At 42.2% G+C, this 16,490-nt stretch overlaps 1 protein-coding gene across 1 annotated transcript in view; it reads right to left on the bottom strand.

The window, feature by feature from the left end:
• TTC7B (tetratricopeptide repeat domain 7B) overlaps positions 1-16,490 on the bottom strand; it is a 260,809-nt gene that overhangs the window by 214,779 nt on the left and 29,540 nt on the right. The window contains exon 3 of the mRNA XM_011991788.1: positions 2,517-2,647. Coding sequence (XP_011847178.1) covers positions 2,517-2,647 — 131 coding nt within the window. The remainder of the gene's footprint in view (positions 1-2,516; positions 2,648-16,490) is intronic.

Raw genomic sequence — 16,490 nt, 5'->3', positions numbered from 1 at the left:
TCTTTTTTTGTAGAGACAAGGTCTCACTATGTTGACCAGGCTGATCTTAAACTTCTGGCCTCAGGTGATCCTCCTCCCTCAGCCTCTGAAAGTGCTGGGATTACAGGCATGAGCCATCACACCCAGCCTTATTGAGCACTTTCTCTAAGTAAGAGTGTGGTGAAATGACATGCTTTTCTTTGTTTGCAGCTGCCTGGGAAAATGAAGTGAGCCAGCACTAAACTAGGTGTCATGTGAGTTGTGTTCTAAAACTAGTTTTAGGCCTAACTTTCTGTGTGTGCCTGGGCTCTCCCTTTGTAGACCTCAAGTTTCTTCTCAAAATCCACATCCTATGATCACCATTTCCCCAAAATCGAAGAAAAGGATTTCTTTTAAATCCTACAACTATACAAGTCTCCTTCATGGTCCTGCTGAAGAACCCAGCACTGAATGGGGCGTTGTGAGTGAACATAACAGAAGCGTATTCAGATCTACCAATTCCTACATCACTACAGACATATGTAACAGATGAGCCTCCTTTCTCCCAGCCAGGAGAAGACGGCTCCAAAGTGACAGGGCTGGACAACAGTGGAGAGTATGCAGCAAGATAGGGCCCTAAGTGGTCAGGGCTGTGTAGTCAGCGGGAACAGCTCAGTTGGGATAAGCAGACTTCTCCACTGCCAAACACGGGCCATCAAGGAGGCAGACAGTGGAAATAATGGGGGTTTTTTAAGCAGCCTAGATGATCATTCCTTTAAAGCTCATATCATAAATTCTGAATAACAACAACAACAAATTCTCTTCTCATAGCAACCTTCTGATAGAACATAATTTTGGCAAGACAGACATGTATCTTCCTGAATTCCCAGATATCTTAAACCATGGCTTATAATCCATTCTGGTTGAGGCCAGGTCAAGTGTTATTCCCATCACTGTCTCCACCTCTCCTGCTGTGATTCTCACTCTCATCTCCCTGCCTCCTAAAAAGGCAATTCTGATGCACATCATATGCACCAACACATGACAACACGATTTATGAAAAAAAGTTACTTCCTGTCTGTTCATTTATAAAGTAACAAAAGCTAGGGAGACTCTGGCAGTCTCTCTCTATTCTAATCCTTATAAAAACAAGGAGCCCAGAAAATTGCTGGAAAACAAGACCTCCAATCATTGTCAAAGTCTCACAGGATTTCTAATCACTTCCAACACTCTCGTAGGGTACATCTCTGGGTCTGAAGGGGTCAATAGCAGTGTCCTTGGTGAGAACGCCAGGAAACACTGCCAGCAACAGCAACTGCTAGGAGCTATTGTTATTAATAAAAATAAGTGACATTTACCAAGAATCCAATATGTTCCCGAATCTGGGCTAAGTGCCTTTATTCACAAGACCTTATGTAATCCTCACAAAAACTTCATGAAGTAGGAACTATGATTATGTTCTTTTTATGGATGGAAAAACCGAGGCTAAGAGGTGAAGAAACTTAGTAAAGAGCAGAACCCAAAGATGAGAATCTGAAACAGGCATGTTGCCTCCACCTCCCTGGCCCCATCCAGCTTCCAGCCTCCAACCTCCTGTGTCTGAGGCTGCGAGCTCAGAGCCCCGAGCTCACTCGTTCTCTGCTCAGAGGCCCTCTTGTCAGCTGCTCTTTTCCATCACCCATACCACAGGCGAAGCGCTGACGGCTGAGAGCAGACCATCCCTAATGGTCTCCAGGGATACTTGACATACTCAGCTCAGTCCACTTTGGTCCACATCCCCAGCAGACCTTAGCCACATCTGTCAAGGTAAAGCCTCCCAAACCCCAGACGAACAGATCTTGGCATAGTTCATACAAGTACAAATGAAGCTCAACCCATTTTATTAGGAAAACAGGGGTGGCTGGCCAGCTTCAAGGTGCTGAAGGTATGAACAGATGCACACTGTCATTTCTGCTCAGAGGATGCTAAAATGCTTCGCAAACACTGAACCATTTAGTTTTCTTTCTTTCTCTCTCTCTCTCTCCCTCCCTCCCCCCCTCCCTCTCTCTCTCTCTCTCTCTCCCTCTTTCTCTCTCTCTCTTCCTTTCTTTTTGTAAGATTGAGTTTAGCTCTTTTGCCCAGGCTAGAGTGAAGTGGTGCAATCTTGGCTCACTGCAACCTCCAACTCCTGGGTTCAAGCAATTCTCCTGCCTCAGCCTCCTAAGTAGCTGAGATTATACATGCCCGCCACCACACCTAGCTAATTTTTGTATTTTAAGTAGAGACAGGGTTTCACCCTGTTGGCCAGGCTGGTCTTGAACTCCTGACCTCAGATGACCCACCCGCCTCAGCCTCCCAAAGTGCTAGGATTACAGGCGTAAGCCACCACGCCGGCCCAACCATCTATTTTTCATAAGGAAAGCAATCACTACCATCCTCTCCTTGGCTTTAAGGAGTACAAGTGAAGCTTTGCACAGAGAGACAGACAAGTTGAAAGCTTCCTAGAGATTAATCACAGCTGTCCCCTATCTGATTCGGGGGAAAAAGTTATCAGGAACAAACACATGGTCCTCACTTACCCTTTCTATCTCTTGGAGGTACAGGAGTGCAATGTCCCCTGCTTTCTCATAACAGGTGATGACATCCTGTTCCCGGTCCACATGGAGATTACTGGTAGAAGAAGAAATAGGCAGCTTCTCCAAACAAAGTCCTTAAAAAAAATCAGACGCAAAAACTGAGTGAGTTTTTTTTCATAAGACTTCATTTTTAAATATTGCTCTAGAGGGCCAGAAGATGTTTGTAGAATATCATGTTGTTTGCAAATAGACAGTTTACATCCTCCTTTTCAATCTGGATGCTTTTTATTTCTATTGATTGCCTTATTGCACTGGCAGGAATCTCCAGTACTATGCTGAATAGAAGCGGCGACAGCAACTGCCAGCCGTGGTGGCGCACACCTGCGATCCCAGCTACTTGGGAGGCTGAGGTGGGAGGATCGCTTGAGCCCAGTAGTTCCAGACTGCAGTGAGCCATGACTGCACCACTGTACTCCAGCCTGGGCAACAGATGGAGACCCTGTCTTTCATAAAAAAAAAAAAGAAGAAGAAAGAAAAAGTGGTGAGAATAAATATCCCTATCTTATTCCTGATCTTAGGGAGAAAACATTCAGTCAGAAAGCATTAAGTTTGAGATTGTAAGTTTGTCTTAGACACCCTTTACCAGGTCGAGGAAGGTGCCTTCTACACCAATTTTGCTGAGAGTTTCTATCAAGAATCAATGTTGGATTTGCTCAAATCCTTTCTCCATGTTCATTGAGATAATCATATAGCTTTTTCACTTTTAGTTTTTAAATGTGGTAAGTTACATTGACCGATCGTCGAATGTTAAACCAACCTTCCTTTTGCAGCAAAAACACCACTTGGCCAGATGAATTATCCATTTTTATATTTTTGTATTTGATTTGTTAAAATTTGCCTTCAGTTTTTTTTTCTTTTTTGGAGATGTAGTCTCACTCTGTCACCCAGGCTGGAGTGCAGTGGTGCAACCTAAGCTCACTGCAACCTCCACCTCCTGAGTTCAAGCGATTCTCCTGTCTCAGCCTCCCGAGTAGCTGGGACTACGGGTGCATTCCACTATGCCTGGCTAATTTTTTTTTTTTTTTAATTTTTAGTAGAGATGGGGTTTCACCATGTTGGCCAGTCTGGTGTCGAACTCCTGACCTCAGGTGATCTGCCCGATTCAGCCTCCCAGAGTGCTGGGATTACAGGTGTGAGCCACCGTGCCTGGCCTCAAATTTTGTCATTTATGTTTCTGAGGACTATTTGCCTAAAGTTTCCTTGAAATGCCTCCGTACCTGGTTTTGATATCAGGTAAATACTAACCTCACAAAAGGACTTGAGAAATATCCCCTCTCCTTTGATTTTCTGAGAGTGTTTGTGTAGAATTGATATTATTTTGTATTTAAATGTTTGATAGAATTCGCCAGTAAAGCCATCTGGACCTGGAGTTTTCTTTATGGGCAGCTTTTCAATTACAAATTCTGTTTCTTTGATATAGGGTCATTCAGATTATCTCTTTCTTCTTGAATGAGCTTTAGTAGTTTATATCTTCCAAATAGTTTGTCCATTTCTTTTGAGTTGTCAAATTTATTGGTAGAGAGCTGTCCATAATATTCCATAATCCTTTAGTACCTATAGAATCTCTAGTAGATGGCACCTCCCTCATTCCTGATATTGGCAATTTCTATCTTTTCTTCCTGATATCAGAGGTTTGCCGATTTTACTGAAATTCTCAGTAAAGATTTCTTGATTTCATTGACTTTGGTTTCATTGATTTTTCTCTAGCCTTCTGTTTTCGATTTCATTTATTTCCACTCTGATCTTTATTATGTCCTTTCTCCTGAATACATTGGGCTTTATTTGCACTTCCTGTTCTAGTTTCTTGAGGTGGAAATTATTAATTTTGGACCTTTTTTTCTTTCCTAATACAGGTATTTAGTGTCCGCAATTTCTCTGTAAGGACTGCTTTAGCAGCATCCTACAAATTTTGATATTCAGTTCACAATATTTTCTAATTTAACTTTTGTTTTCTTCTTTAGAAGTGTGTTATTTAGTTTCCAAATATTTGGGAGTTTTCCAAGATCTTTCTTTTACTGATTTCCAAGTTAATTCCATCATGATCTGTGCAGTAAAGGGCTGACTTAGAGCTTTGGATGTTTAAACCCTGTACATTCCAAAGGGAGGACTGGCCCTTACCAGTTCCTGGGAGAAAAACTCTAAGCCCTCGGAATATCCTACCTGACAAGTGTCTTTGTTTATTTGGGGCCTTAAGCCATACCAGATAGTTTATGCTAACAATGTCATTTAAGGCAGAGGACTACGGCCATGCTGTATCAGTCTGATCTCTGGAGAGGCTGGAGACTGACTAAGGTCAGTAACATGGGTGCTCCATGCCTATATGACTGACCCCTAATAAAATCCCTGGGCACCAAGGCAGCTCAGGTGATCTTCCTTGATTGGCAATATTTCAAAAGTGCTGTCACACTTCACTGCAGGGAGAATTAAGCACTGTCCATAGGACTCCAATGGGAGAAGAAAACCGGAAGCTTGAGCCTGGTCTCTCCTGAATTCTGCCCTATGTGCCTTTTTGCTTTTACTGATTTTAATCTGTATCCATTTGCTGTAATAAACTGTAACCATGAGTATAACAGCTTTTCTAAGCTATGAGAGTCTTTCCAATACATCAATGCCTGATGGTAGTCTTGAGGACCTCTGATACAGTCCAGAGAACACACTCGAAGTCTCCTAATTTTGTTAAAACTTGTTTCTGGCCCTGCATACGGTCAATCTTGGTAAATGTTACATTTGAAAAGAATGTGACTCTGTTGTTGTTGGGTGGAATGTCATATAAATGTCGATTAGGTCAAGTTGGTATATTGTGTTGTCCCAAGGCATCTATATCCTTACCAATCATCTGTCCACTTGCTTTATCATTTATTGAAACATGGATATTGCAATCCCCAAGCATAACTGTGCATTTGCCTATTTCTCCTTGAAGTTCTATCAGTTTTTGTTTCACGTATTTTAGAGCTCTGTTATTAAGATCATAAACCTTTGGAATTGTTATATTATTTTGATGGACTGACATCTTTGCTCTAAAACCTGCTTTGTCTGATATTAATATAGATACTATAGCCTTCATTTGATTAGTGTTAGCATGGTAAATTTTTTCATCCCTTTACTTTTAATCTATTGTGTCTTGGTATTTCAAGTGTATTTCTTGTAGCCAACAGAGTTGAGTTTTGTTTATTTTCCAATCTGACAATCTCTACCTTTTAAATAGGTTATTTAAATCATTTATATTTAATGTAATTTTTTCAACAGATAGGTTTAAATCAACCACTTTGCTATTTGTTTTTCATTTGTCCCATCTGTTCTATTTTTCCTTTTTCTCCTTTTATCTGTCATCTATTTGAGAACTTTTACATTTTATTTTATTTATTGGCTTTTCACTAAAATTGTTATTTTCTACGTCAGTGATTGCTTCAGGGTTTAATTTGGCATAGTCTACTTTGTTTTGTTTTGTTTGGGATGGAGTTTCACTCTGTCGCCCAGGCTGGAGTATAGTGGCGCGATCTTGGCTCACTGCAACCTCCACCTCCTGGGGTCAAGCGATTCTCGTGACTCAGCCTCCCAGTAGCTGGGACTACAGGTGCACAAAATCACACCCAGCTAATGTTTTTTCTTTTTTTAGTAGAGACGGGGTTTTACAATGTTGGCCAGTCTGGTCTCGAACTCCTTTCCTCAAGTAATCCACCTATGTCGGCTTCCCAAAGTGCTGGGATTACAGGCTTGAGCCACCATGCCCAGCCCCTACTTTAAATGATATTATACTACTTCACATATAGTATAAGACCTTTACAATTGCATACTTCCATTTCTCCCCTCCCAGCCTTTATTATCTTATGTACATTTTATTTTTACACAGGTTAAAAACCTTACCCTATGTGGTTATTATTTTTGTTTAGTCAATTTATTTAAACATTTAGATCATACGGAAAAATTCTTGTATATTCACCAAATTATAATTTCCAGCTGTCTTTGTTCTTTTGTGTAAATTCATATTTCCTCCTGGTATCAACATTTCTTGTGGGGTAGTTCTGCTCCCGCTGATTTCTTTCAGCTACTCTCTGCCTTGAAAATGCTTAATTTAGCTCTAATTTTAGAGAGAGATTTCACAGAGTATGGAATTCAGGGTTAAGTTTGCTTTTTTCCCCTCCATTACTCTCAAAGGTGCTGCTCCATTGTATTCTCACTTGCATGGTTTCTGACAGTAATTCTGCTATCACCCTTATGTTTGTTCATTTGTATATAATATATCTTTTTTTCTGGCTGCTTTTAAGATTTTATCTTTATCACTGGTTATGAGCAATTTAGATTATGAAGTGCTTGGGCTTTGTTGAGCTTCCTGGAACTGATGGTTTATAGTTTCCATAAAGTTTGAAAAACATCCAGTCATTTTTTTCTTCAAAAATGTTTATGTCACCCTCTTCCTTCCTTAAGGGACTTTACGTACATATTAGGCCATGTAAAGTTGTCCTACAGATCACTTATGGTGTTTCCACTTAAAAAATAATAATTTTTTTTTTGTGAGATGGAGTTTCACTCTTGTTGCCCAGGCTGGAGTGCAATGGGTTCAAGCGATTCTCCTGCTTCAACCTCCCGAGTAGCTGGGATTACAGGCATGCACCACCACGCCTGGCTAATTTTGTATTTTTAGTGGAGACGGAGTTTCTCCATGTTCGTCAGGCTGGTCTCAAACTCCTGACCTCAGGCAATCCACCTGCCTCAGCCTCCCAAAGTACTGGGATTACGGCGTAAGCCACCGTGCCCGGCCAATAATAATAATTTTTCTTTCTTTCATTTTGGATAATTTCTATTGCTATGTCTTCAAGTTCACTAATCTTTTCCTTTGTAATGTCTAATCTGCCATTAATCACATCCAGTGTACTTTTCATATCAAACATGGTAGTTTTCATCTCTAGAAATTTGATGTAGGTCTATTTTTATCATCCACATCTCTACTGAACTTTCTGAAATAAGGAATATGGTTCTAATAACTTTCAATGGCCCTCCAGCCTAGGTGCTCAATGTTCATTCTCTTTCCAGTTAGCACCAATGTTGTTTATGCAATTGAAAATAATCAATAAGTAGCCTCTCTCTAGTGTGAACTGTTATAACCTCTTGACATTTTCATTGGAAGAGAGTATCAATAAAAGGAACAAATTCACCATTTGCCAGAATAGTTCCAAAGCTACTCAAAAGCAAATCGCAAATTTGGAAGCATTAGCTTCCCAAATATGCTTTAAGTGCTCACTTGTGCAAAATTAAAACCACCAAAAGCAACAAAAAGAGATAGATTGTTTCATAGTCTACCTTCTGCTTATATGAAAAGCAAGAATATTGTGCAACTTGACATCAGGGATTTAATATTTAAAAAACTAATTCCCCAGAGTATGTCAAAGGGTCAGGAAAAATCGAGTGTACTTTTAGACATTTTGTACTGCTTCAGGCTGGACTCTGACCACTAATGCTCATGAAAATGACCAAGGCTCTCAGAGACCTGCCAAGCCCAGTGAATCAAAGAAAGGCCAAATCCAGTTCAACAAAATTTTACTATGATCTATATTTTATTGTGTTCTAAAATACTTGAAAACCAATCATCTAGGGCAGCAATCCATAGTCATGTATGGTCAGTAAGAAGACTCAAACCAGCTACACAACTTAATCCTCCACAGTAAGGAGAAACTAGTGTTTCCTGTGGGGTCATGTTCTAATTAGGCAGGTATGTGGACACCCAAAGTCTGAGCTGGCAAATTGATTCCTAGCAACAAGTCCATTCTTGGGCAGGAGGTCCTTTGAGGTATTAAATTAATTAAGTATTGTTCCTTTCCCTCTCCCAAATGCTATGGCATTTATTCCATGTGCCACTGGACACATCTCAGAGCAATGGCATAGTCTTGATTTATCACAGTGAGTTTGTGCCTACGCAGCTCAGTTCCAGAAAATTTAGTTCTCTGTCAGAAGCTATTTACAGGCCCTCTGGACTGGTCTATAAATTTTTGAGAGTCCAGGATCATATCAACACTATCTGAGAAGCAGAGTCCTGAGGTCATGGACAAAATTGGTCCCCATTAAAATGTCAGATGATGTACTGTCAATTTGGGAAGCTATCATCAATAATGTTTTTAGTTATTTTCCTTTTTTCCAGAGACATGCATGACAAAAGTAAGTGAAAAGCAGACTTGAAAAATAGTGGTACGACAGCAATGCCTAGTAAACATCTCAATAAGATCTACATTTCCAAAGTGAAAGCTATGTACAAAAAGGGTGGAAATTCAGTGCTTTCTCATCAACCATGACCAGCTCTAAAGCATGAGTGCTAAAAGTGGCTGGCTGAGTTGTGTGATTTAAAGAATAACGAATTGCCACACGACCCAAAATTTATCTCCCTGCCACACAAGAGCGTTTCCACAGATAAACTCACTTCTGAAATGCCCTAAGAAGAGTAACACATTTTACTTTATTTTTAAGAGATAAGGTTTTACTCTGTCTACCAGGCTGGAGTACAGTGGCATAATCACAGCTCACTGCAGCCTTGAACTCCTGGGCTCAAAGCAATCCTCCTGTCTCAGCCTCCTGAGTAGCTAGGACTACAGGTGTGTGCCACCGCACCTTGCTAATTTCTTTTTATTTATTTATCTTTTATTTTTTGTAGAGACAGTGTCTCACTATGTTGTCCAAGCTGGTCTCAAACTCCTGGCCTCAAGAGATCCTCCTGCCTTGGCCTCCCAAAGTGTTGGGATTATAGACATGAGCTACTGGCCCCAGCCTAGGTAACACATTTTAAATAAATTAACGATGATAAAATTATAATTACACTTGCTTTCAAACCCCTTCCATGTGCCTGTTTGGTCCTGCTCAATACGTACTATTCTCTTCTCTATCTTGTGGGAAAAGAATGAGAGTCTCAGAAAAGTTAAGTGACTTGCCCAAGGTCTATGCAGGAGTCAGAAGTGGAAGCCCCTTATAAGGGAGCCCATTAGCTGGGACCAATGCATCCTGCTCTGGGCAATATCCTAGAGGGGCAACAAGAACTTCTGAGTGCACAGGGTGGAGTGTGGAAAGCAAAGGTGTTAGACAGAGGCCAGTAGATCAATGGGACATCACACTGGGAGGGGTACTGGCCAGCTAGCTAAGAAGCAGGCTGAGGACCCTCTATACTTTTAAGAGCTCAAACATGCCCAGCCTCTGAACTGTTCTATTTAGGTGTAACTAACAGAATATAGTATAACAAACCGGACTCTCCACTCCTTGCTTCCTTCTACATCAAGATTAAGGGCCTGGTGCAGAGGCTCATGCCTGTAATCCTAACACTTTGGGAGGCCCAGGTGGGAGCACTGCTTGAGCTCAGGAGTTCAAGACCAGCCTGCATAACATACTAAGACTCCATCTCTACAAAAAATTTAATTTAAAAAAAGAAAGATTCAGGCTCAATACCTCTGACAGGGAGCTATTTTCTCTCCCCAAGGCCTTTAGATTCTCTGGAAGTTTGGCTGAGGACATGGAGAGAGCTACACATCTCACTGCCTGAAAATCCAGTGATTACTGAGGGGTTAGCACCCCAAATTCTTTCATGTCTGTCTAAATTTGAGATCCCTCAGCTAGGAGCCTTATCTGGGTATGTAAGATTTCAGTTTCAATAATAATAAAGGTTGATTTATCAAAGCCCTACTCAGCACCCAGCACTAGGCCTGGGATATGACAGACACTATTTCTAATTCCCACAGCCACCCTGAGAGGAAGGTGTTAACACCACTTTACAGATAAGACTGAATTAAGGGCTCCAAAGCTAGTAAATGATAAAGCCAGGTTCCGACCCCTGGTCTATCTGACTACAAAGTGCTGCTCACAATCTCCTGTCTCACTGAGCTGTTGACAGCAGCCTATTTAGTGTTCAATAACAGCAATGACAATAAAAATGAGTTTCAAATTGAAAAGGCAAGAAATCAAAGTCTAGAACTTTAGGGTACTGATTTTCTTTCCTACCAAAAGCTGTATCACCCTAGGCAATTCCCCGGATCGCTGGGCCTCCTGTTCCTTATCTGTGTCATGAAGGGTTGAACTACAGAGATACTGCCTTGAGCTGCACAACTCTAAGAGACTAACAGCCAAAACAAATATTTTGATTTTTTTGAACTGCATTGAAATGAACAGGAAATTAATTCCTTGTAAAGTTATGTAATGCAAGAAAAGACTATAAAATATAATGACATGAACTATGTACTACAACTCTAGGCACTGCTTCCTCATTTATCTTAACCACCTCTCTGGAAGCCAGGCCTGGGACAGGTACACTCTGACGCTTTGCCATAACATGACCCACAGGGGTGTTTATAACTGAAAGTACCAAAAAGCCTTTATTATAGTAGCAAGTTTCTGATAACCCAGCCCCGTGGTATAGCCTTCAAAGGAGATAAGACAATGTCCAAGGGTCTCAATTTCCAAGGCTGAAAAGAAACTCAGGAAAAGAGATTCAAGAGACACAAAGCAAAGCCTTGGCAAGGGCAGCCCCGATGGCTGGTCTTGTGTTCTTGCCTCTAGAAAGGCTGGGCTCCCACAGGTGTCAGACTTAGTTCAACAGGAGGACAAGGCCCTGTGAAGGGGTGTAGAGGAGAGGAGAAGACACCAGTGGAAACCACCAAATGCTGGGGGGAAGCAGAGGGACAGAGACGCTGGCCTGGATCCCCTGTGAGGTCCCTGTCAATCCAGAGCATCTATGATTTTTGGAGGTCTCTTGGCTGGGAGTCACAGTTGGTCCTTTCTGAGTGCTTTCCTGAATTGCTGTTTTCCTGCCAGAGACAGCATATCCTTCTTAGGAGGTGTGCACACAGGTACACACACACACACACACACACCCCCTCATAAATGAAGAGGAAGCCAGCCTTGGATTAGACATTCCCTTGCGAGAGCAGATGGTCTTTCAATGTCCCTTCCGGCTCCACAATTCTGTGAGCAAATGAGATGCTAGCTCAACCTGAAATGCTCACTAAATGAGAGTTTGCAACTTGAATTTATGCTCTTTCAGTCTCTATTTAGTAACCCTATAATAGTAATAAAGATAACATGTATTGGGTGCTAGTTACGTGCCAGATACTGTTCTCAGAGTCTGCAATAATTCATCTATAAACGCTATGAGGGAACCCTATGTGAGAACCCTACGAGGGCAGATTTACTATCATCTCCACATTGGAGATAAGGAAACTAGGGCTCTAGTCAAGTAGCTCACCCAAGAGTGTACAATTGGTAAGTGGCAGAGCTAGCATTCCAACCCAGACAGCCTAACTCCTGATTTCTTGTTCTCAGCCTCTACCTCCCACTCTCATCTCTTTGATGTATCTGTCTTTATACGTAAAGCAGTACAGTGGAGTGACCATGTGGGATCTGAAGCCAGACTCCTTGCTTTCTAGTCCACAGCTGACTTTACATGCAAAAATGCTACATGCTTAGAACAGTGCCTGGCACATAGCAGACACTCAGAAAATAGGAACTTCTGATTATTATTATTTATTACCTCACTATTAGATTTAGGTAACAGTAGGCTGGAAAGTCTCCAAGTAGAAGAATTTTATTTGTTTATTATACTACTTTTGTATATATTAAATAACAGCTTGATTGAGATATTATTCACACACCATAAAATTCACCCATTAAAAGTGTACACCTCTATGGTTTTAGTATATTCACATAGTGGCCTCTAGCTAATTCCAGAACATTTTCATCACCCCCTGAAAAGCCCCATCTCTGTCAGCAGTTCCTCCCTATTCTACCCTTCTCTCAGCCCCTGGGAACTGCTAATCTGCTTTCTGTCTCTATGTATTTGTCGCTTCTGGATGGTTCATAGAAATGGAATCATACAGTATGTGATCTTTTGTATGTGGCTTCTCTGACTTAGCATAATGTTTTCAAGATTCACAGCTATTACAACAAATATCAGAACTTCATTCTTTTTTTTCAACTGAGGTGAAATTCACATAACACAAAATTAATCATTTTAAAATGATTACTTCAGTAGCATTTAGCACATTCACAATATTACACAGCCATGACCTCTATCTAACTCAAAAACTTCATTCCTTTTCATTGCCAAATAATATTCCATTGTATGGATAGACCACTTTTTATTTATTTATCAGTTGATGAACAATTGGGTTGTCTCCACTTGGGGGATGTTTGAAAATGCTGCTGTGAGCATTCAGGTATTGGCTCTTGTGCAGGCACACATTTCCAATTCTCTTAGATATATACCTAGGGATGGAATTAGACATACACCTAGGGTGGACCACGTGGTAACCTGTCTTGTTTTCATCTTCCTTCTAAAAATCACCTCTGCTATTTAACTGCTGAACTGCTGGGTCAAATATTAAGAGTGAAAATGCAGAGCTGGGCACAGTGGCTCATACCTGCAAGCCTAGTGCTTTGGGAGGCCAAGGCCGAAGGATTACTTGGGGCCAGGAGTTTGAGACCAGCCTGTGTAACATAGTGAGAACCCCTCTTTAAAAAAAATAATAATTTTTTTTTTTAATTAGCTGTGCGTGGTAGTGCACACTTGTAGTCCCAGCTACTCAAGAGGCTGAGAGGGGAGGACCGCTTGAGCCCAGGAGTTCAAGATTACAGTGAGCCATTATCATGCTACTGCACTCCAGCCTGGGCGAAAGAGCAAGACCCTGTCACTTAAAAAAAAAGAAAAAAAAGAAAATGTCTGGGCTTCTGACAGACCTGGATTCAAACCCTTGCTTCTCCATTTACCAGTTGGGTGATTTGCAGCAAGCTACTTAACATCACAGAGCCTCTGTTCCTCATCAAGCAAATGAACAAAACAGCACTTGTTTCAACTGATTATTAGAAGGCTCGGCCCAGTGCCTGGCATACAGTAAATACTCAATAAGTACTCTTATCAATATGATATTCTATGTGAATATACTAAAACCACAGAGGTGTACACTTTTAATGGGTGAATTTTACGGTGTGTGAATAATTTCTCAGTCAAGCTGTTATTTAATATATACATCATATATCATATTGGTAATTTATACACGAATAAAGGGACAGCCTTTCCTGGGACAATAATAATCCTCCTCAATTTCTGTTGAGGGGTAGCTGAAAAATGCAGAAAAGCATCAAGAAGACAATCACAACCACTCATATTCCCACTGTTCAAAATCAAACACAGTGCACATTTTGGCACAGACCCACAACCTTACTAACACGTGATGCTTTGTAATTTTGGTCTTGGTTCTAGTTTCCTTCCTAAGAAGAGGGGACTCATCACACCAGTGATGAGTAAGTGTAGCCTCTGGGGTCCCCAACTATAACAAGGAGTGAGAGCAGCCAGTGAACAGGAGTCCTGCGCTTGCTCCATTCCACAAATTCTCGCTAGGCACCAACTGCAGGCAGGATTTTGGGCTAGGGATGGGCTTCACAGAACAGGACTCTGCCCTTAAGAAATTTCTTTGTCCTTGAAATTTCACCTCTAGTGGAAGACAAAGATGTCTCCTTTTCTTTCTTTCTTTTCTTTTTTTTTTTTTTGAGATGGAGTTTTGGTCTTATCATCCAGGCTGGAGTGCAATGGCACGATCTCGGCTCACTGCAACCTCCACCTCCCGGGTTCAAGTGATTCTCCTGCCTCAGCCTCCCGAGTAACTGGGATTACAGGCGCACGCCACCACACCCGGCTAATTTTTTGTATTTTTAGTAGAAACGGGGTTTCACCATGTTAGCCAGGCTGGTCTCAAACTCCTGACCTCAGGTGATCTGCCCACCTCGGCCTCCCAAAGTGCTGGGATTACAGGCGTGAGCCACCGCGTCTGGCCAAGAAAGATGTTTTCAAAAGTATGTTAAAAATGCAGTGACTGAGACAGACATGGTGTCACGGAAGAATTAAGAACAAGCACCTCAGTCGACCGGAACTAAAGCTCCAGCCCTCTGAGCTTCCTCTGGACTCTCTGAGTCTCTGCTTGCTTCCAAAAAGAGAACCAATGAGGAGCCGACTAACACAAGCAACATTAAATATGAATATGGGTCAGGGGCAATAAAAGGGTTCTTACTCTTCTTACATGGTCTAAATATAAACAGGAAGCTTTGACCAGCAACCTGAGATGAGCGGCCACATGCAATACACCCATCCAGTCGCCCACCATGAGCAGAATCCAGAATGGGAAGAGGCTGAAGAGATCATGGAGTCAGAGACAAACAGCTAGCAGAAGGCCTCACGTGGTGGATCTGCACCAGGCCATGGCCCCACAGCGCCCCCTCACAACCCCTACTTCCACATTTCTAGGTTTCCTACATAGGCAAAAGAAAGCACCCCGGAAAGCTCCCCTGAACCACCCCGTTCCCTCCACTCATGGACTTTTCTATAAAACTACTTTTTTTCACTGCACTCGAAGTGATCTCAAAGTTTCCAAAAATGAAAAGCAATCCTAGCGCAGTGGCTCACACCTGTATTCCCAACACTTTGGGAAGACAAGTTGGGAATATCACTTGAGCCCAGAAGTCTGGGGCTGCAGGGAGCTATGATTGCACTACTGCACTCCAGCCTGGGTGATACAGCAGGACCCTGTCGAAAGAAAGAAAAGAAAAGAAAAGAAAAGAAAGGAAAGGGAAGGAAGGAAGGAAGGAAGGGAGGAAGGAAGGAAGGAAGGAAGGAAAGAAGGAAGGAAGGAAAAAAAAGAAAAAGAAAGAAAAGAAAAGAAAAGAAAGAAAGAAAGAAAGAAAGAAAGAGAAAGAAAGGAAGGAAGGAAGGAAGGAGGGAGGGAGGGAGGGGAAGAAAGGAGGAAGGGAGGAAAGGGGGAAGGGAGAAAGAGAGAAAGAGAGAAAGAAAGAGAGAAAGAGAGAAAGAAAGAGAGAGAGAAAGAAAGAAAGAAAGAAAGAAAGAAAGAAAGAAAGAAAGAAAGAAAGAAAGAAAGAAAAGAAAAGAAAGGAAAGAGAAAAGCAAAGCAAAGCAGATTCTCAAGGAAAAAAGATCAAGCTCTATCTTCTCCCCTGTCCTCTCTTTGCAAATGAGGAGATTCAAGCTCAGAGATGATTTGCCCAAGGTCACATGGGCAAATCCTGATCCAATGAGCTTACTACTACCACAGCAGGTCCACAGCAGTTGCCACACAGCTCCCAATAGACTGGAGACTTTTTCTGCCAGGGAAAAGGCAATGTCAGCGGTCACTTGTCTGTCCTACGGCTCTAGGATGACACCTAGAAGATCATGGTCATTAGCAAATATCCAATTCATAAAGGCTGGGATTAGATCTCACTTTAAGACACGAATCTATCCAGAAACACTCCAGGAAAATCCTCCTTGGGCTTCCACAGTCCTTATGACCAGCGATTTTCGGTTCATGAAAAACAGTACGTACTTCAATTCCTGCTAAAGCAGGAAACACACCTTTACATCCTTTCTCTTTGTAAATATCCACGCATTGAATGTTTAACGTATTAAATGCTGTCAGCGTCTACAAGAGTCTCTATAGATGTGGTCCCAGAAAACAATAAAGGGGCACATCGGTGAAGGCTCTGCTGCTGCCTGGGAACAGCCAGGGCATGTGAGTGTGAACGCCTCCCAGAGAGCTCGGCTTGGTGAGTCCCTAAGGAGGCTCACTAATGCGAGGTTAATCAAGAGGGCTGGCAAGTTTGCCTTTCTTCTCCATCCCTGAACTCGAGCTGAATCGCAGAATCAGCTCGAGTTCAGGGGCTGCAAATGGTCAGCCGGCCCTGGGGGACCACTGTCCCGGGGGCCGCGGCAGGAACCAGTCCTGCCTTCCTGAGGCTGCACCAGCGCAGGACGCAGGGTAGGGGCTCCAGGACCGCCGGGCGGGGCGGGGCGGAGCGGGCGAGCGCGCGAGGAAGGCAAAAGAAAGCACCCCGGAAAGCTCCCCTGAACCACCCCGTTCCCTTCACTCATGGACTTTTCTATAAAACTACTTTTTTTCACTGCACTCG

Source organism: Mandrillus leucophaeus, unplaced genomic scaffold (genome assembly GCF_000951045.1).
Source record: "Mandrillus leucophaeus isolate KB7577 unplaced genomic scaffold, Mleu.le_1.0 Scaffold4, whole genome shotgun sequence".
NCBI classification, from domain to species: domain Eukaryota; kingdom Metazoa; phylum Chordata; class Mammalia; order Primates; family Cercopithecidae; genus Mandrillus; species Mandrillus leucophaeus.
Note: the sequence above shows the minus strand (reverse complement) of the source record. Positions and strands in the feature narration are given on the sequence as shown.